Source organism: Mauremys reevesii, linkage group 16, assembly GCF_016161935.1.
Source record: "Mauremys reevesii isolate NIE-2019 linkage group 16, ASM1616193v1, whole genome shotgun sequence".
In the NCBI taxonomy this organism is placed as follows: domain Eukaryota; kingdom Metazoa; phylum Chordata; order Testudines; family Geoemydidae; genus Mauremys; species Mauremys reevesii.
The window spans coordinates 33,676,073-33,698,014 of record NC_052638.1 but is presented as its reverse complement, the minus strand read 5'-3'; the positions used below and the strand labels follow the sequence as shown (position 1 = coordinate 33,698,014).

Here is a 21,942-nt window from a genome sequence, read left to right as displayed (position 1 = left end):
TACCAGTTGCTTTCATTTTGTCAGTGCTTTTTTAGGGAGGCTGTGGTTTTCATTGTTACTGTTTACATTACATTTCTTTTAAAAGCTTAGATAGGGCTGATGCATGCCTCAAGGAAGAGGGCCTTGGAAAGTGAGGGCTATGCAGGGGTTTTAACAGCCACTAAGCTGCAGTCAGAAAACAGGGAAGTAATAACCCCTTGGACCAGATTTGGCTCCCAAGATCCTTGTATGGATCTCACCTCTCCCACATGGACCTCAAGAGAATGCTCTGTGGGGACAGAAACTATGGGGGGAGAGGAAGAGAGAGGGAGGGAGGGAGTTGAAAGCCTGGTGATTGGATGAAAGCAGGAGCTGGGGACATACATTTTCCCCTCCCTTCCACTGGCTCCCCTTCACTGGGGTTGGGGGGGTGTCCCTTTTTTAAAGGCTGTGGCAATGCAACTCCATTGGAGCCATGCTGCAGGGAGCAGAGAGAAGCTTCAGGGAGGGACAGAGAGTCTGCATGGAGGTGCAGGTCTCCTGCTGACCCCCTGGCTCTGTGTATGGATCCCCCTGGTTCATCAGTGAGCCCTACAATCCATTCCATATTGGGAAGGGGAAGTGAAACAACCTGGGAAGAAATCCATGAGCAATCCTTGCACAGACTTCCTTCTATTAGCCCTCCCCTCCAGAGGTTTTACTACTGGAGTTGAGAATCTAATTCTCTAGTACATGACTAGGCCTTGTAGCACACCTTCCCGGTTTTCAGTGAAGTTATAGTTATCAATTCCTTTTGCCTATAACTGAACAGGTTTCTATTTAATTCCTTAATACAAGTTGTAATCTAGTTGATAGAAACAAAAACTGATAGATTTCTTACCACTGCACTGCAAGATGCCATTTCTTTTACTCGCAGCATCACTTCTTGACTGAATGTTGTCGGCCAAAATACTTGTGACACAAGTCCTCTGCTGCAGGCTTCCTGTGCTGTTAGCTTTCTCCCGCAGAACAACATTTCATTTGCCTGCAAAAGAAAAGGCTCACTCAAGCTCTTGAGTGGTGATTTCCTTCTGTCCTAGACCACATATGCCTGGTGCTATGGTCAAATAAGACTTGCAAATATTTTCATCCTTCTCCTTAGTGGGAAGTACTTATAAAGTGTTTTTGCAGTGACATCTAAGCATTGTATGGACAAATTAAAAAAATATATTAGCTGTTCATATCAGCATATTGATGTCAGTGATTTTACGAGAGTAACTGTCAGTACATAAGCAATGATACGACACTGATCCATGACAGCAAGTATAAGCTATTATGGGTGTCAAATTCTGATCTTTTTTTACACTGGGGTAAACTAAGTGACTAATGGAATTACTCCAGATTTACACTTGTGAAGCAGACAGCAATGTAAAGCCCCAGTGTACCCTAGTAACTACTAGCTATTGCATGAGTCTAGCATGGTGCAGAAAGAGACTTTGAAACCTCCCACATTAGCTTTGCCAAAGCAATTTGTCCCTTTCCTGACACATCCTTGAAAATGGCCCCTCTTCTCATGTCCCTTGGGTCTCTCTTAACCAGAGACTGTAAAATGTGTCAAATTCTGTGACAGTCATAAAAACAGTGCAAAACAGTATGGAATTAACCAAGCCCGCTGAGCAATTCTAGGAGAAAAGTGCCTTACCAGAGCAACACCCAGTATTTGTGGGAATGTATACGATGAGCAGCCAGCTGGAGTGAGTCGGATCGTCGCATATGGGGTCTGAAACCAAGCCTTCTCGCTTGCCCAAACGATATCACACAGCGGTAAGATAGAAGCTCCCAACCCAAGAGCTGGGCCATTGATAGCAACTACAATTGGCTTCTTAAATTGAATAAAAGCTTTTACAAAATCCCTAAAATAAAAAAAATTAAAAAAAGGAAGTTCTTGAATAGGGAAACACTTAAATTAGTTCTTGAGTTTAAACTACATATCTGAAAACAGATCTGAATGTCAAATGTCTTGCTCAGTTTTTATGCCTTCTACTGGACTTTTCCCCAGATGAACACTTCAGCTGATTTGTCTGTAATTAATTTATAAGAATACTATGGAATAGCAAATGATTTCTCTTAAATTGTATTTGGTTTGTGTAGAGTAACTGGAATGTCTGGAACATGGTACCTTTTTGCGGTATGGTTAGGACTAGTATTATTTCTGGACCAGTAAGTGATGGGTTGTATACTTAGCAGCTCTCACTCTATTCAAGGAAGGCCAGCATGGATTCAGGTGGTCTTGCTTAGCTAACTTGATGGAATCCTTTAAATATATTGCAGAATGAAAGAGGAGGGAAACTCAATGGGTGCACTGTTGTATACTTATGTTAAAGAACCTGAGGCTCTGCATCAAAGATTAATGGTAAGGTATCATACTGAGCCATGGAACAGAGATAAAACAGGGTGATATAAAGAGTACACACAAGCTGAAAGAGAAAGACACAAAGGGGAGCCACAGACTGGAAAAAACTACATTGAAATTAGATTATTAGAGTGGTATCCAGAGGTCACTTGCTGGATCTTTGTTAGAAGTGATTTAGATTAAGGTATAACAAAGATCTCCATGTCCCACCTCTTACAACAAATTTGAACTGATGGGGGAAGGGGGGATAAAAGAGGGGAAGCGGAAATAATGCAGTCAAATGCAAAATGGGTTGGCTCACTTAGGTGAGGGCTAGAACACACTAAATTTAGTGCAATAAGAGCTTTGAAATAAGTCACCTGCCTTCTATGAAAAAGGGTATGGAATCTGTGTGAAACAGAACAGTCTGTACACTGATCAGGAAAAGTGTGGGTGTAATTATGGACAAATTATGGGTTCCATCAAACCAGTGCACAGCAAGAGAGAAGGCAAAAAAATACTGAATTATATTAGCAGAAGGAAAATGCAAAGCAAGAGGTGATACTGTTACTGCCCAAGTCTCATATGGAGTATGTTGTGGAAGAATGTGATTCCTTTAAAGACATTTGTCCTTAGATGTGCTTGCAGATTTCCTGTTGAGATCAATGGGACCTATACTTGTGCATCTGAGAGCAGGATTTGGATGCTGGAGATGATAGCAGATCTCATGGAAAGATTAAGGCACTGATTTTAGCAAAGCACAGGCATATGCTTAACTTTAACCATGTGACTAGCCCCATTGAAGTCACTGTGACTATGGATTGGGATATAAGAGAAAGGGGTTTATTTTCAACAACAAAATAAAAAAAGAGAGGAGACTTTGAGATGACCCAATATTAGCGTTTACTATGTATGAAAGGGACTGACAGTGACAGTGATGTGTTTTTTCAAAGAGGTAGTATGATCAATATTAAGAGGCCTGAGTCTGAACATGAGAAAATAAGGAGTGAAGAGGGAGGTCAGGAGCTCCACCTCATACAACAGACAATAAAATGGAACAGGTTACTAGGCAAGGCAAGTAGAGTAAGGAGGAGTACTGTATCGATGGGCTCAGAAGGCAAAGATGTATTACTGGAAAAGGAGGGGACTGAGGGGAATTATAGTTCACGCTTCGCTGACCAAAGCAAGGCCCAATGATTAACTCAAAGCATTTCTCTGCCTGTAATGTGACAACCTTCATCAATTTCAAAATTTCAGAGTATTCTGGGTACCAATGGGCACAAGCCTATTGATTTTTTGGTACAGATCAGAAACTGGAAAAGCCTAATGCAGAGGAAAATCAAGACTCCCAGACTGCTAGGTGCAGAAGGCAGAAGAAACTCCCTTTGCCCCTGCAGCTGCCTTCACAGATCAGAGGCAGCAGCTAAACATGCTGCATGGGGAGACAGTCTGCAGCCTGGCAGAAACAAGACAGCCTTATAAGGAGAAAGGGGGACCCCAGGAGGGGAGAGCAGAATGTGAGGGGACATTCTTAGAATTGTACTGGAAGTTGTAAACACTGTTGCACAGTGGAACTTATTACAGTGAAAGGGGAAAATGTTATGTTTGGAAGGCTTTTGTTTTTACTAGAGGAGATGTGAAAATATGGTCTTCATGTGCACTTTTGAATCTTGCAATGAGCTTGGCATGGACACAGCGCTCTCATTGCAGGATCAGGGCTTCTAGTCTGTTAAAGGGCCTGTGAAACAAACAAACTGCAATCCTGTTGTTTTAGGCTATGATCAACATATGAGAGCTATAGCACAGACAGAAGGAATACACTGTGAGAATTCTTCTTTTCATCTCATAATATTGATATGAACACATTCCACTCTCAGCTGATACAGAGAATGGACACGGGTAAGTTACTATACACTGGAGCACCCTAACCACTGACAATGCAACATTTTCTCTCTCTCTACGGTGTTATTTTGTGTCAGTCAGTTAACTGCTTCTCCCTTTTCAGAGAATGATTGAGCAACAGAAAAGCATTGACAGTTAAGTTAAAAGTTTAAGAATATTGTATTTCCATGCTCATAAAATCTAACCTGACTGCGCCAGAATCTGACATTCTTGCTGAGAGGAATGACGTTATTCTGAGACTACTACTGATTGTAACATAAGAAAGGGTGGCAAAATGGACTTGATCCACACCCCTTTTAAATAAGAATCCAATTGACTTCACTGCTTGTTGTCAGGCCCTATGTGAGGGACATACCAGATTTCATTAAGCAGTTTATACAGGGCCATATTGCAATACCCTTCCTTCCATAGATTGTAAGCTACTATTCAGTGCGACTGTTGTGGAGTAAGGCACTACTAATGTGAGTCAGAGTATCACAGTCTGGTCCATACTTGTTTAAATGTTGAATGGATATGCATGACTCTATACATCTATAGGATTTTTGTGTGTATAAATGTGTGTCTATTTAGTCATTCATATTTATAAAATAAACATTAAACAAGTATTTACATATTGATTGTGTGTATATGTATACCCATACACACACACACAAACAATTTCATACATAACTAGTGATTCTGATACACTTTGAAGGCGCCTGATTTTCAAAAAGTGCTGAACATCCATCCCATAAAAAGTAGGCCTCTTTCAGGTGTCCTCAGCCTCACAAGACACCTCTGAAAATTTAAGCCATAATATTATTAATTAAATTTACAAGACATTCATTTTTCTCTACTTTAAGTTTCAGAAATATCTACTAGAATTATCCAAATTGTACTGTAATAGTTGTGACAGATACGGCAATTTCCTGTGTATTCTTGGGAGACCTTACTGAATTAAGTTGAAGTGTCTTTGGGGTCCATTGTATTCAATGCAAATCTTATATATTTTGGTGAGCAGGGACTGTATGTAACCTCTCCAGGAGGCAGATGTGATGTGAGGCCCAGGAGTTCAAAGGTCTACATTGAAAATGTGTCAGAGAAGAATGGATTTTGGGACATTAAATGTGAGGTATTCCCCAGGAAATCTACTTAGGGAGAGGTTAGTTCAAATTCCCCACTTCCAATTATGCAAAAACTCAGCCTTTTGAAACTATGCCCTGAGGAATGGATAATTGTCTGCTGATTATCTGTTCCAGGAGACTGCAGATCACATGCCCAAGTTGTATAAAGAAATAGTTGTACTGCAGTTGAGATTTTGCTTCTGAATTTGAGACAGTTATGAACTTATTACCACAGGGAAAACCCAGTTGTGGGTTTTGAAGGACTGACCAGGGCTCAAGGTTGGAGTTGGGGTGAGCTCTGGTAAGCTTTTTAGCATGCATGTAGATTCTTTTATTGTTTTTAATGTTTTCCCTGTAATGCTTTTATCTTAAGAATACATGTGCTTGCTTAGAATGAGCTGTGTGGTAACTTATAACTGATGGCAATACACAGGTGGCAGCCCCCGGGGAGAAAGAAAAGCACCAACACTGGCTTTTTTGGCAGTCTAGCTTGCTGGGGAGATCACAGTGTAGGCAGGGAACTGTATAACCTTAAAGAACCCCCAGTCAGGATGGAGTGAGATGCGGGTCTCTGCCCAAGAGAGGTGACTGCTGGGACCCTAAGAAATACAGGTGCAATTGCCCTGAAGCTGACAATAGTCACTGCAGTAACCAAGGTACTGGTAATCAACAGACTGAGGTCATTACTAAAATGGCTTGGCTTCCGTTAGATAATTCTGTTGATTTATATCATGAAACAATAAAACAAGTTGTCCTAATATAGCTGAAGTCCAGATCTATAGCAAACCATCCCCTTCAGTTGGATTCCTTCATAATAATGTCAGAATGTACTGCATAAAATTTTAAAGCTCTCAAAAGAGGAATACGTATTTGTAGGAAATAATAAGTCTGAGCCAAGTCCTCAGCTGGTGTAAAAAGATGTAGTTCTATTGACTCTAATGGAGTAACACTGATATACACCAGCTGAAGATCTGGTCATATATTTATACCATTGTGGATAATGGGAACATTTGATGGTTTATAGTGTAGACTGATTTATAGACAGCACTTCATAAACCCTGGATTTCTATTAAAATAATTTGATATTTTAAGCAAAACCACATTTTAGTTATGAAAATAGAACTACATTTACATATAAATTACATGATTTAAATGTAAGAAACCTTTCTAAGAAGGTTCTGAAATACATTAGATGCCTGCTATATTAATATAACACGACTAAGTCATAGATCCCCATTTGTACTGAAACTCATTAAAATGATGAAAACTGAAACAAGTAAAATATCTGGCTTTGAGGAACAATGTTAAAACATGAAGCCACAGCTAATTTAAAAAACAGTTACATCTCAATTTGAATTTGAGACTTGAGGAAGAATTTTGAAATACACTGAGGTAGTGGAACTAAATAAATCTTAACACATTGTACTGGAAATAAGAGTTCTGTCTCATAAGAAAAAGCTACAGCAAACCCATTCCTTTTTCTTGTTAAATGAATTTGTAGGACTGAAATTAGCGTACAATCAACACTTAAATATTTAACACTCTTGGACCTGACAAATATTTTTTATAATCACACACTGCATTTCATAATTTATATGTAAGCTTGGGTCACCTTATAGCTTCTGCAATCCTAGTGCTTTCTTTTCTTCTGTCATTGGATAACCTGCCAATTAAATATGAGTAATCTAGGCCACTACAGAATACACTTCCCACTGCGCTGAGAAGTAAGAGTTTACTGTCATCAGCTGATGCATTGCACAATGCTCTCCGAACTTCCTTCATGATCTGTGGATAAAGAAAAGTAAACAATTCGACATGCATGCCTTTGCAAGATAATTTCTCTTGCTTTATAAAATTGTACTTGTTGTTAGAGATGTATATTTTGGCCACTGAAACTTAAGTATTTTGAATTATAATAGTGTTTACAAAGCCCTTACATCTTTGAAGTGCTTTGCGGACATGCAGTAATTCAGATCCATTTTTTGACAAGGTGGCATTTCTTCGTTTATCCTTTGGGGGAAATTCTGGTTACCTAAATTGTGTTATTCTATTGATTTCTTGTTTCTTGGCTTTTATTTTGCTCCTATGACTTTTTAAAAAATAAACAGATATACATCTTTGTACCATCAAAGTTGTTACCACAGCAGTAGCAGGGTAAGCTCTGTGTTTGAGTGAAATATATAAACCCTGGCCTTCGGTTCTTCCACCAGTTCAGTTAGGGCAGTCTGTATCAGTCAGGTGGAACAATACAACTTTAAATGCACAGACTTTAATGTATCGTTTATAATACTATGGTCAGTGACATTTTTAAAGTCTACAAATGCTATCGTAATAAAAGCCACTAGAAAGATGACTAATTTACCGCTTGATTTACTATTAGATCAAATTATTCATAAACACTAGTCAAAATCTTTAAGACCTTGATGTACTGGTGTTGAAATAAGAGACTATTATTGCAAGAACAACATTTTTCCTAACCATTTTAAGAAGGGGAATAATATTTCATACATTTCTGCAGGTAGTTTTCATTCCGGCCCTGACTGAGCAAGGCATGTAAGCACATATGTAACTTTAAGCATGTGAGTAGCCCTGTTGACTGACTACTCTTGTTGACTTTTACGTGTGAAATCCTGCCGATTTAAATCAATGGGAGTTTTCTTATCGACTCCAGTGGGACTATGATTTCATTTAGTGAGACTATGCATTTGCTTAAACTTTTGCACATATTTAAATGCCTTCTTGATTCAGGACCTTAAGCGTGATGGGCCAAATTCTGCTCTCATTTATGCTGAAAGATTTGGATGTACAGGGAAATTTTCAAAGACCGCAAAATTTGGCTTGATGAGTTACAGATGTAGAGAAATAAGACATTCAGGCGGCAACTACTACTTTTCACTACTTAATGCTTGCAAAGTGCTTTACATCTCTGAAGTGCTGTACAGACATGTACTAATCCAAATCGATTTAAAAAAGTCACTAAATGTACAGGTGCAATTTTATGCATGCCACTTTTTCTGGACAGGCTTTGCACACACAAATTCTATGATTTATGGCAGTGTTTCCCAAACTTGGGATGCCGCTTGTATAGGGAAAGCCTCTGGCAGGCCATGCCGGTTTGTTTACCTGTCGCATCCGCAGGTCCGGCCAATCGCGGCTCCCACCGGTTCGCTGCTCCAGGCCAATGGGAGCTGCTTGAAGTGGTGGCCAGTACATCCCTCAGCCCGTGCCGCTTTCCCTACACAAGCGGCGTCCCAAGTTTGGGAAACACTGATATATGGGAACAAGCTTGCATTTGCTTGAGCAAATCATGTAGTGTGGTGTCTACCTGATCTGCATGTGCAAACACAAAGATCTGAATTCTAGCATGTATAAAACTTGCACATGAGAAATGGAAGGGTAAGTTTTCAGAAGATAAACTCTTTTGTAGGTGCACATTCGAGTGTTTACAATCTTGACTGTGTGTGAAAATCAGGTAGTTATAGGCAGAAGTTCTCTCAGCTCTGTAGCTAGAATTCATGTACAAAAATGGCAGCACTGATTTTGTGAGGGCAATTTACGCCCAAATCATGGAGGCACAGCCTCAGTCTTTTTGAGAATATTAACCCACACTCATGCAAAAATGCAGCTGGGTAGAACAGCATATGCAAATTTTGTTGTAGCTGGGAAGTGAGAACAATCTACTCAAAGTTTTGCGTGTGATTTTAGACCTGATCAAAGCTAAACATTTATTTCAGAAGATACAGAACTGTGTAAGGTAGAGATCTATTGGATTGACTAGTCCAACTCCCTGCTATTATAAGATTGCTCTCATCAGTCTGTTTTTCTAATGTTTTATGTCTCCCTAACACTGGGACTTCCACTATTTCCTTGGCAGATTCCATAATATAGTCAACATGTTTGGGCAATACTGTGTGGCCAAATTAGAAGCAAAACTTCCTGTTGATCGTAATGGGGAGCTTTGCTTCAAATATGATGATAGAATATGACTCTCCTGTCAGTCAGTTCCTCCTGATATTCAACTGCAATGTTCCCATCCCCATATGTTTATATGCACATCTACAATTTCTCTCTTCCTTAATGTTATCATCCTTCAAATGCTTGTTTCGCTCTTAGCCCACATGTATATCTGGATCTCTTCATTTTCCCACATAAACATTTCTAGACTTAGGTTTAAATGGATAGAATCATAGAAATGAAGGGCTTGAAGGGACTTTGAAAAGTCAAGTCCAGGCCCTGCGTGGTGGCAGGACCAGTTAAACCTAGACTGTCCCTGACAGGTGTTTGTCCAAGCTGCTTTAAAAACCTCCAGAGATGGGGATTCCACAGCCTTCTTTGGAAGCTTAATTACCCTTATAGTTAGAAAATTTTCCCTAATATCTGAGCTAAATCACCCTTGCTACAGATTAAGCCCATTACTTCTTGTCTGACCTTCAGTGAACAGTTGATCACAGTCCCCTTCATAGCAGCCCTTAACATCTGAAGACTGTTATCAGGTCCCTCCATCAGTCCTCTTTTCTCAAGTCTAAACTCAGTTTTTTTAGCCTTGCCTCATAGGTCAGGTTTTCTAGACCTTTCATCATTTTTGTTGCTCTCCTCTGGACTCTCTACAATTTGTTCACATCTCTCCTAAAGCGTAGTGCCCAGAATTGGACACAGTACTGCAGCTGAGGCCTCACCAGTGCCAAGCAGAGTAGGATAGTTACCTCCTGTGTCTTACATATGACTCTCCTGTTAGCCCTCTTTGCAGCTGCATCACATTGCTGACTCATTCAACTTGTGATCCATTACAACCCCCAGATCCTTTACAGCAGTACTAGTGCCTAGCCAGTTTATTGCCCATTTTGTAGTTGTGCAGATCTTTCCTTCCTAAGTGAAGTACTTTGCTCTTGGATTTAGTGAATTTCACATCTTGTTGTATTCAGACCAATTCTCCAGTTTGTCAAGGTCATTTTGAATTCTAAGCCTGTCCTCCAAACTACTTGCAACCCCTCACAGCATGGTGTCATCTGCAGATTTTATAAGCATACTCTCCACTCCATTATTCAAGTTGTTAATGAAAATACTGAATAGTACCAGCCCCAGGACTGACCCCTGGGCGACCCCACAAATTTCCCCTGATAGTCTGACAGCGAATCATTGATAACTACTTTTTGAGTAAGGTCTTTTACCCCATTTGTGCAGCTGCCTTATAGTAATTTCATTTTAGACCACGCTTCCCTAGTTTCATTATGTGAATGTCATGTGGGACTGTGTGAAAAGCCTCACTAAAATCAGGGTATAACACATCTGCTGCTTTCCCGTATCCACTAGGTCAGTAACTCTGTCAAAGAAGGAAATTAGGTTGGTTTGGCATGATTTATTTGTGATAAATATATGCTGGCTATTCCTTTATAACCCTATTATCCTCCAGGTGCTTGCCAACTGATTGTTTAATAATTTATTCCACTATCTTTCCAGGTGTTGGAATTAGGCTGACTGGTCTATAATTCCCTGGGAACTCTTCCCCCACCCCTTCAAAGATACTATATTTGCCCTTCTCCAGTCTTTGGGGACCTCACCCATCCTCCAGAAGTTCTCAAAGATAATTGCTAATGGTTCTGCTTCAGCTAGTTCCTTAAGTACCCTATAATGAATTTCATCTGATCCTGCCAAACTGAATACATCTAATTTACTTAAATATTCTTTAACCTGATCTTTCCCTATTTTGGCTTGCATTCTTTCCCCCTTGTTGTTAATATTAAATGTGTTGAGTATCTGGTTACCATTTAACCTTTCTTGGTGAAGACTGAAGCAAAATAGGCATTAAACACCTCTGCTTTTTTGATGTCATCAGTTATTAGCTCTTTTCCCCCCCGATAAGCAGAGGATCTACACTTTCCTTAGTCTTTCTCTTGCTCCTAATGTGTTTAAAGTACCTCTTCTTATTGCCTTTTATGTCCCTTGCTAGGTGTGCCTTAGTCTTTCTTATTTTATTCCTACATGATTGTGCTATTCTTTTATACTCCTCCTAAGCAATTCATCCTCATTTCCACTTTTTATAGGATTTCTTTTTGATTTTTCAGGTCATTAAAAAGCTCCTGATAGAGCCATATTGGCCTCCTACAATGCTTCCTATCTTTCCTTCACATCAGGATAGTTTGCAATTGTTCTTTTAATATTGTTTACTTGAGAAACTAACAGTTCTCCTGAACTCCTTTTTTCCTTAGATTTTCTTCCTATGGGACCTTACCTACCAGTTCTACAAGTTTGTTGAAGTCCATTATCCTTATTCTGTTGCTCTCACTCCTTCCTTCCCTTAAAACCATGAAATCACCCAAAATGCCTTCCATCTTCAGATTCACTTCCAATTCCACCGTGTTGGTCAGAATCAGGTCTAAGATGGTTGTCCCTCAGGTTACTTCCTCCACTTTCTGGGACAAAAAGTTGTCCCCTACACATTCCAAGAACTTAATGGAAATTTTGTGTTTTGCCAAATTACTTTTCCAACAGATGTCTGGATAGTTCAAGTCCCCCATTACTACCAGGTCTTGTGTTTTGGATATTTCGGTTATTTGTTCTAGAAATGCTTTATCCACCTCCCCTTCCTTATTTGGTGGTCTACAGTAGACCCCTACCATGATGTCACCCTATTTTTTACCCCTTTTATCTTTTTACCCAGAGACTCTCAACTGGTCTGCCTCCCACCACCTCCTTGACCTCAGAACAAATATCTGTTTTGATGTGTAAAACCACACAGAAGCAGCAATTTGAGAAAAGCTTTTATTAAATGTACACAACACTCCTCCCCCCATCCCAATTTTTCTCATCCTCCCTCCCCAGTGCTGAAGATTGTTTGTTTGTTTGTTTGCAGAGGGAGCTGAAGGACTTTAAAAGTCAATCCCTGGGAACTGATCCCTGGGATCAAGTTGACTCAGAGGAGGCCAAATTTCTGACATTCAGGGAAAACATTTTAAAAATATAAATGAGAACTTATTTTCTCCCCTACAAATGGGACATAATTCATATTAATATAAACACCCCAAATTAGAAAGGAACCCCCCCCCCCCCCAGACAGCCTATCGAAGGTTAGCCCTTCCAGGCTCCTGACAAATTTGAGAGGAGCAACAAAAATTATCAATACTTCTTTAGTAAAGATGTGCTCAGAAGCTGAACAGAGTATACTTGGATTACCAGAATTCCCTGGTTCTGTGATATGATGCCTGTGCAACCTAAAATTCTATTGGCCTTTCTACTATTCCATGGTGCACATTTGTCTCTAGCTTGCAGTTCGCTATCAGACTCTTTTAAGTCTCTTTTGGCATTATAGTTTTCCACACTTCTCACTGAATATCTGTGTTTTAGATTGTTTTCCTACAGATGTTTAAACATACATAAATAGATGTAGCATGCTTATTGATAATCATACAGGATGAGCACAGAATCTACTTCTCGGGCTACACAACTACGTATTTGCTAGCAATATTCCAAAATGAATATCATTTTGGTCCAGTTCATGCCATTGTTTTTTTAAGCAGAACTCCCCACTGAACTCCATATAATATATTCTGTCTGTTTCCAGACTCTCTGTAGGGTCCCATGTACTATTTCTCTGGCCTCTCTGGTATTGGCGTCTCTGGCATTTTCACCTTCCTGCCACTTAATATAATTTGTGAAATTCATTAAAATGTAGTTTATTTTGTCTTCCAGACCAGATCCAGCACTGATTCCTGCAGGAGCCCAGTAGATATCTTCCCCAACTCAATACACTGCTGTTTATCATTTAATTTTCTTTTATGGCCCTTCAACCAGTTTTCATTTGACAGGAGATTATTCCTACCCAAGTCCTATTTGAATGAATGATTTAATGTTATAAACAAAAAATTCACAAGACCAGATCCTCAGCTGGTGTAAATCAGCCAAATCACAATTTAGGCCAGCTGAGGCTCGGTCCTGCATCTACTGCTTTGCTGAAATCAAAATATATTAAAACTACTGCTTTCTCTAGATTGCTTTTTTTTTTTTGTAATAAGACTACAAAATTAGCAATCAGGTTTGTCTGGCAAGATTTCCCTTTTATAAACCGATATAAAATGTACTTAAACTGCTAAAAAAATAGACTACTATCTTCCTAAGAGCTTAGTTGAGTTATTTCTCCTCCCCCCTCCCCTTCTTACAAATGGGTGTTTTTAAAGACTTCTCTCTAAACTTTGCTTATATTCAGAAAGTCTCAGTGAATCGGGAATTTATCCCTAAACTTGCCTACACATAACCTGTATAAATCAATAGAAGTACCAGGTTTAAAAAATTAGAGTTTCAAATAAATACATGAAATTTAACAGTCCATTTGCGTATATAAATATAAAAAGAGAAACATTCTCTAAAAATGTTACAATGAGCAACCCTTGGTAGCATTTTTATAACTATTCTGCAGTGATTACTTTGGATAGCCTTGTTAATTATACATTTAATTCTATTATTTATTGATACATCAGCACTCCTGTAAGCACATTGAGTCCTTTCCAGTACAAGGATATCAGATAAATTATATGGGGATGATAAATCCTACTGGAATGATAGGGCAATGCTTGTGATTGAAGTCTGCCATAAGAAGCAATCTGTCTGCTAGGAGAATAATAACACAGATAGCTGTCAGCTTGAACCTGACATATTTCATGAGAAAAAGAGTGTAAGTAAACCAGTGATGTGACATATATCTCTAACACTACAAGCACTGCATTTTTTTCATGTCTAGAAGAATGGATGTTGGTATTTCATGTGTGAACCTCCACTTTCAGTTTTTGACTCATAATGCATATGGAGTAGTTCTGTCAATCTTTACTAAAGCCATCAACAATCTAGAATTTATTTTCTCATTTACTCTTCTGCTTTTTAACTCAGTAAATTATTAATCCCCAGAAGTATTTTTACCCTAACTAGGAAGAATAAAAACAATGGATTAACCATGTTCCTGGGTTTGAAACAGATTTTGGATTACCAAAAGCTGTTGAGTTTAAAAAACAATAACAGAAGTTTTCTATATATTTAGGTAATAGACTTTCAAAAAAGTTTGAATCAAATCTTCAAAATTAGCAAGTGACCTGTGAAGTTAAATAACCCATTGGTAGAATTTATGTTGAAAATTTGCATGACTCTCTTTAAAAAATGAAATAAAATACCAAAGCAAAATTATTTTTCAAAATGAGCAATGTCTAGTTAAAGATAAAAGGAAATAATTCCATTAGTAATCTGAATCTTTTTTCAAAAACCACAATGGCACTGAGCCAATTACAATCAATGCAAATCCTAAAAGAAAGGAACATAGGCATGTTTTATGCTAAAATCAACTGCATGAACTTCAACTGTGATGTAGTTACTAGCATGAATTATGATGTTCCATTTAGTGTTAGCTTATCTCCCTTTACTCCTGATATCAACAAGCCTAGTGATAATAACTTGGATTGCATACCATAGTTGAGGTTAATCTTTTGTCAGGCAAATGTATGCTTGGCTCTGCTTTGACACGTGCAGAGAACTCTATAATATAACCTTTGGGTTTTTAGACATCTTTAATTAAGTGGGGATAAACAGAGTAAATCACTAGTTTAACAAAACAGCTAAAGCCCAAAGGAAGTCCAGCTGTGGCTGGGTCAGGAGGAATCACAATGGAAAGCAGAGAAGCTAAGGAGAGAGTGGGTCTTTGTGTAATGTATAGTTTGATTCTGGGCTGCACAAGCCTTGCTGCCTTGTCTACTTACTCCACTGATGGTAGCAATCATGGCAGCTCCAGCTCAAGTTTTAACTTCCATGTCAACTAGACCTGCTCTGAGCAGATTTGAGCAAACATTTTTTCCTATGTTTCTAATAGAGTCTGAAATGAACATAGTAACTTTTAACAAAACCAAACCCTCTTCTCCACTGTCTATAAGTGTTCTGCATGTGTGTGGTTAGCGCTGGTAAAAGGTGTCAAACTGACATCCCTGAGGACTGAAGCTCTGTGTTCACCCGCAGAATATTGTCTCAACCCGCCTAGGAGAAACCACACACCAGGGACCAGAGATTTGCTCCATACTGGATGGCCCTTGGTCTCTCTCTTTGCTGAAATTGTGGGTTTTAAACACACAAGCTAGATGTGAAAAGCTAGATACCCTGTTACTAAGCCCCGACCATCCAGACCTTAGATATTAATGCAGCTTTAGAAAGAAAAAGGCTATTTATTTCCATGTTTCCAGCTTCAGCAATGATTTTAGCCCAGCACCGGGAATACTGTCAATGCTGCAGATCTGAGAGAAGGAGCCCACCATATCTGTTTGTGTGGTTCATGCATAGAGGTGGGCTGCTGGGTTACAGAAAAGATTCAAAGGAGTAGGCCAGGTATGGCTTCTCTGGAGAATTTTGGGCTCTAGCCACGCTGCTCAATAAACTTGAACTCCTCTTGGTGATCTGGGGGATGAGCTCTCAGGGCCAGCAACACAAAGCTATGTCTGTCTAAAGTTAACATGGCAAGTCTTTGGTTTGCCTCAGTCAGCAGTCATTTAGTTATAGCACAGCAGTCCCATACTTATACATAAAGTTGTTTGCCTCATAATGAAGTGATGGATTCTATAGGAATGATGGATTTAATGTAATTTTTATAAGTATGGTGAGTTTGGTGCTCGATAGGATTTACCTTTACTACAGTATCCCTTATCATTTGGGCCCTACCAAATTCATGGCCATGAGAAACTATAACTGGGTTAAAAAAGCAAAGTTCATGGAGGGATAGGTCTATTAATAGCTATTAGCCAAGATGGTCAGGGACACAACCCCATGCTCTGGATGTCCCTAAGCCTCTGACTGCCAGATGCTGGGACTGGACATCATGAGATGGATCACTTGATAATTGCCCTGTTTTATTCATTCTCTCAGAAGCATCTGGCATTGGCCACTATTGGAAGACAGCTGTGAAATCTGATCTTTTGTGTGCTTTTACGCTATGCTATTCAGATTTCACGGGTGAGACCAGCGTTTCCCAAACTGGGGGTCCTGACCCAAAAGGAAGTTGCAGGGGGGGTCATAGGTTATTTTAGGGGGGTTGCAGTATTGCCAACCTTACTTCTGTGCTGACTCCAGAGCTTGGTGGCTGGAGAGTGGTGGCTGTTGGCCGAGTGCCCGGATCTGAAGGTTGCGCCCCGCCAGCAGCAGCACAGCAGTAAGGGTGGCAATAACATACTGTGCCACCCTTTCTTCTGCACTGCTGCCTTCAGAGCTGGGCAGCCGGATAGTGGCATGTGCTGACAGAGAGCCCAGCTTTGCAAGCAGCAGTACAGAAGTAAGGGTGGCAATACCATACCATACCATCCTTAGATCTGCGCTGCTGCTGGCAGTGGCTCCGCCTTCAGAGCTGGGTTCCCGGCCTGCAGCCACCGCTCTCCAGCTGCCCAGCTGTGAAGGCAGTGCTGCTGCCAGCAGCAGCACAGGGTTAAGTATTGCAGTACTGCAACTCCCTTTTTCAAAAATTACAACACCGTGAAATTTCAGATTAAAATAGCTGAAATCATGAAATTTACGATTTTTAAAATCCTATGACCATGAAATTGACCAAAATGGACCATGAATTTGGTAGGGCCCTACTTATAAATATTGCAAAAACTGTGGGTGGTAAGTGTCTAGTTTTGTATGGTACCAACACTGTTAACGCCTCTGTGTGTGTGTCCCCAATATGAAAGACAGAGTACATTCCCCACTGGATCCTAACTATTTAGGGGGTGGGGGGAGGTAAAATTTAAGGCCTAATGTGCTTGGCAATGCTTTTAGCTGTGTTCAATTATTGGAAATTAATTTCAAAATGACACATTTGTTACTTAATAGAAGTCTTGATAAACAAGACAAAACAATCCTAAATCCTAGATGCAGAATGACTGATTCAATGGAAATCAATAACATCACTTATACAGAGACACTCTGAATCCCTGTGCATTTGAGTGCAGGTTTGGGGCCTCAGTTTGTAAAGAATACAGTGCATGAAAATGTCAAATGGACAATGAAATAAAAGCAGTGAAGGATTAAGATGACTTTTAATTTTTTGAATTTTTATCCTGAGATAAGATCCTGATTTGTGTATAAATCATTGCAGTACTAATCAAACATATTGTGTTAGAGGCCAGATTTCCACTAAGGGTAGTCCTTTTTATATTTGAACAATTATTTCTTAAAACTGCAGGCAGGGATTAGTGATCACATCTTTTCTTTTGGGAGAGATTATTTGAAAAAATAATTTGCATTGCATATAATAGTTGGATCCATCTGGATAAAATTCCAAGCATGGAAAGATGGAATATTTGAGCTCCATAAATTTTAAAAAGATATTCAATAGGGAACCCCACCCTCCAAAAATACAGATTAAGAGTTGCCTTTAATTTTCAGGTTAACCACATTCCCATCTATTAAGATGGCTTTCTTTTGCTTTTATGGCTACATGCTTACCTCTGGGGTCAGTGCATTGTTATCTGAAGTCTGGCTGGAGAGCAGAATGTGTGTGAAACCATCTTCTTTCCGGACCACAATGTCCCTGAACCGACAGTTACTTTCATTTTGACGCACGCTGTACCTTAGTCTCTTATCAAAGACATAATCTTTCTCCCCATCCAGTTTCCTTTTCACAGTGCTGTGCAGATTCAGGCCTCCGTTGGCCAGAGAGGAACCTTTCAAATGCAAACAATTAAAATGGATACATGTGATCATGTCTATACCTCCAAAGAAAACAGTGTAGTGTATCATTAACTTGAATTTCACTTGATGTCTAGATCATCCTGTTCCAAGGGTGGGCAAAAATGTGTCCAGCAACCAAATGTGGCCCACGAATCCTAGTGTGTCCCCTGACTGTTCATTTTTACTACCGCGGTTCAGCCTGCGTATCCCAGCATGAAATGCTCTATCATGATCTGAGCAGAAGACCACTCCAATCTAGATCAATCATTGCATTTTGGGACTGGTGGTCTCAACAGATGTGCCTGTAGTGGAAAATGAGAGCAGCTGTACCCTGCTCTTTTATGTGAATTTGGGGTGACCCTCAAGTTCATGGGAAAATTCTAATTCAATTTTCTTTGGCAAAGCTGGGCATGATTGACTTAGTCCATATCACCTCTTCCTAAGATACATTTTGTTCCTTGTATACAGAACTAAAGCCATTGCCAACTCCATTTCGCAACTTTAATGTAGGAACAAGATCCTCAATTGTACATCTCTATAGGGACTCAGAGCAAGATAGAGCAGTTCATATCAAACATTTACAGCTAAGCTGACTCCACTATCACACTCCTCTTCTTTATAATTCCAGCGGTCACCATTAAAGGTAGTATTTTACCCATTGTTATCGCACTGTGGTATCTGAGATTATGCTCAAATTAGGATAGAACTTGATACAAGGTGCTCCATTGGAGAGGATTCAGGGAAAGGCAAACATATTTGTAAATGTGAAGTTTGTGTCCAAGAATTAGACAGTTTTGGGAGGAAACTAAGAGTCATCTCATGACAAAATGCTGGCTTCCTCGAGGTCCCCTGACCTGCTTACCTAATGCTCCAGTAAAGGATCTACATTTTAAACAGGATGACAAATTAACTTTTTTTTTTTTTTACTGTTAGCAGCAAGACCTTGTATTGCACATTATTGGGAAAATATTACTTCTCCTTCAATGGAATTGTGGAATAGTAAAATACATACTGTCCTCATATTAGAGTACATATTACACCATGTGTATATACCCAAGAGAAGTGCCAAAAAGAGGATAGCCATTTTAAAAATTTGGTCACCCTTTTTAGCATACTCGGAGAATGAGGGCTCTCCATCTAGGAAGCCAGAATCATTAGCCAGGTTCTTTGAATATTAAGCTGATCCTTAATAAGTAATAATATATAATGAAGTAAGTTAATGTCTTATTGTACCTTTACATTAATAAAAGACCCCTCCCCACAAAAGGGGGACTAGGACACAACTGTGGTATCTCATATACCACTGTGTAGTAACAGAGGTAAATACTGACTTTTTAATCACCTGTACTTTTAACATAAAACTGCAAAAAAAGTATTAATGCTGGTGCCATTTTGCAGAACACATATTGATAGGAAAACACCAAAATCAATGACAAGAAATAAATGCTTCCTCTTTAAAAACAAAACCACCACAACAAAACAGCATCTTACTGAGAAACATTCAGTTTATCCTGCGTTCTGCTTGCAGCAAATTGTAACTCCTGCTTTGTTCATATTTATAATTCCTATGGGATATTCACGAAATATGTTGTCATTAGTAAGAATACACATGTAGGCCAAAGGCTGTGTTATGGAGTCATAAAAATATCCTAAACACATGCTTTCTGTAAGTCTCCTTTTTGCAGTTACAGATATTTTAAATGTCATTACCATTAAAAATGATGGGTGAATAAAATAATTAGATAAGTTCATGGCGGATAGGTCCATCAATGGCTATTAGTCAAGATGGTCAGAGTGTCCCTAAACCTCTGACTGCTAGAAATTGAGACTGGATGACGGGATAAGATGACTTGATACATTTCCCTGTTCTGTTCACTCCCTCTGAAGCATCTGGCACTGGCCACTGTCAGAAGACAGGATACAGGGCTAGTGGACCATTGGCCATACTGGATCAGACCATTCTTAGGTTCTTATATAGACTGTGCAAAAGCAGAAGTTTAAAGTTGTTCAACTTACTTGATATATTGGCCATTTAAAAAAAAAAAGAAAAAGAAAAGAGAGAGATGGTCCCAAAATACTCCAAAAGTCCAAGAAGGAAAAAAAGGAGTACAGTCTGCATCCAAACCTGAATCTGTATTTAATTGTTTGTTCTTACCTCTAGAGCGGAGTAAACCAACCTCCTGGTTTTGGTATTAAAAAGCTAAGAGGGTTTTTTTGAGGAGGAGGGATGGAAATTAGGACATGGATGTAAATTTTGTAGCTTAGATCATCTTTGTCCAATTAAAAACGCATTGTTACTGATGACTGTAATGATGAATTTATAGTGAAAGATTCCCTAATAGGAGCCAGCCATCTTCCTTAGATAGTCTCAATATTTCCATTACTTGATGTCTGAGTAGCTAATTCAACTACATGACTAGCCATCACTAAACCCTGGACTCTGCAAATGTTCACGTCCTGTAAAATATCTCTTTATACCCTGCAATTATTATATTTAGTACTAAACTATATTAAATGTCTAATAGTATTCAGCTGATAGAGTCTGGCCTTATTTAATAGATACATATTTGTTAATTCTATTTTTTCAGGGATTCAATAAAACTCTTTTTACAGTTAAATTATAAACACTCTAGTAGAGTTCTAGCAGATATATTCAATTAAATAATGGTTTATTAATTGAAACATTAAATTTAAATTAGTTCCTTAGTTTAGAAAGACTATTTGAAGCCTTTAGGGTTTGTTTGTTTTTTTGACAAGAATTATTTTCAAATGTAAAATTCCCAAACCAACAACACATGTCATTTAATGCTTGAAATTTTAAAAATTGTAACTTGTACATTTTTGGCTGCTTCCTTGTTTATAGTGACTCATTACTAGAGCACAATGACCTGTCTGGTAGTTTATTCCTTTTTTTTCTGTTCATGAATTATTTGCAAACTGAGATCTCAATCTTGCAAACACATATGTGCTTAACTTTAAACTCAGGAGGAGTTCCATGGAAGTCAGTGGGAGTATTAATGTGCTTAACGATAAGCAGTGTAGACGTGTCTGCGGCACTGGTGACTGACTGACTTTTACAGATTTGTTCGGCATTCAGAATTGTTCAGCAAATACTTTGTGAAAGCATTTCAGCCTGTCATAGTTTGCAACCAACTTCCTTTATCTAGGTCTTCATCTATTTTCTGTTCGCTAACAGTATATGTCATCTAGGATGGATGGTACTGTTTCTTGTGCCTGACTGGAGGACTGTAGCTTTTTTACAAACAGTAGATGGGAAATAGGGTTCCCAGGTGTTCAGTTTTCGACTGGAATGCCTGGTTAAAAAGGGACCCTGGTGGCTCCGGTCAGCACCACTGACTGTCACTGGGCCATTAAAAGTCTGGTCAGCGGCGCAGAGGGGCTAAGGCAGGCTCCTTGCCTGCTGTGGCTCCCGGAAGCAGTGACATGTCCCCCCTCTGGATCCTATGCGTAGGGGCAGCCAGGGGGCTCTGCATGCTGCCCCTGCCACAAGCGCCAGTTCTGCAGCTCCCATTGGCCAGGAACTATGGCCAATGGGAGCTGCAGGGGCAGCGCCTGTGGACAGGGCAGCATGCAGAGCCACCTGGCAGTGCCTCTGTGCGTAGGAGCCGGAGGGAGACATGCCGCTGCTTCTGGGAGCTGCTTGAGGTAAGCAACGCCCAGAGCCTGCACCCCGACCCCCTCCTGTGCCCCAGCCCTGATCCTCCTCCCACACTCCAAACCCCTGCCCCAGCCCAGAGCCCCCTCCTGCACCTTGAACTCCTCACTTCTGGTCCCATTCTGGAACCCACACCTCCAGCCCAGAGCCCATACCCCCTCCCAACCCCCTGCCTCAGCCCAGAGCCCCCTCCCATACTCCAAACCCCTCGGCTCCACCCCCCAGCTTGGAGCCCCCAACTGCAC

The 21,942-nt window shown here is 39.8% G+C and overlaps 1 protein-coding gene and 1 long non-coding RNA gene across 4 annotated transcripts in view; one reads left to right on the top strand and one right to left on the bottom strand.

Annotated features, from left to right (window-relative positions):
- Window positions 1-21,942, bottom strand: part of CDYL2 (chromodomain Y like 2) — a 78,642-nt gene that overhangs the window by 6,261 nt on the left and 50,439 nt on the right. For all 3 annotated transcript variants that reach the window (XM_039502677.1, XM_039502676.1, XM_039502675.1), the window contains exons 3-6: window positions 17,797-18,014; window positions 6,968-7,140; window positions 1,661-1,871; window positions 860-1,003 (exon numbers count right to left, since the gene is read on the bottom strand). In XM_039502677.1, coding sequence (XP_039358611.1) covers window positions 860-1,003; window positions 1,661-1,871; window positions 6,968-7,140; window positions 17,797-18,014 — 746 coding nt within the window. The remainder of the gene's footprint in view (window positions 1-859; window positions 1,004-1,660; window positions 1,872-6,967; window positions 7,141-17,796; window positions 18,015-21,942) is intronic.
- Window positions 1-21,942, top strand: part of LOC120384263 — a 63,029-nt gene that overhangs the window by 33,955 nt on the left and 7,132 nt on the right. Inside the window, exon 2 of the long non-coding RNA XR_005588718.1 lies at window positions 4,125-4,249. This is a non-coding gene — a long non-coding RNA (uncharacterized LOC120384263). The remainder of the gene's footprint in view (window positions 1-4,124; window positions 4,250-21,942) is intronic.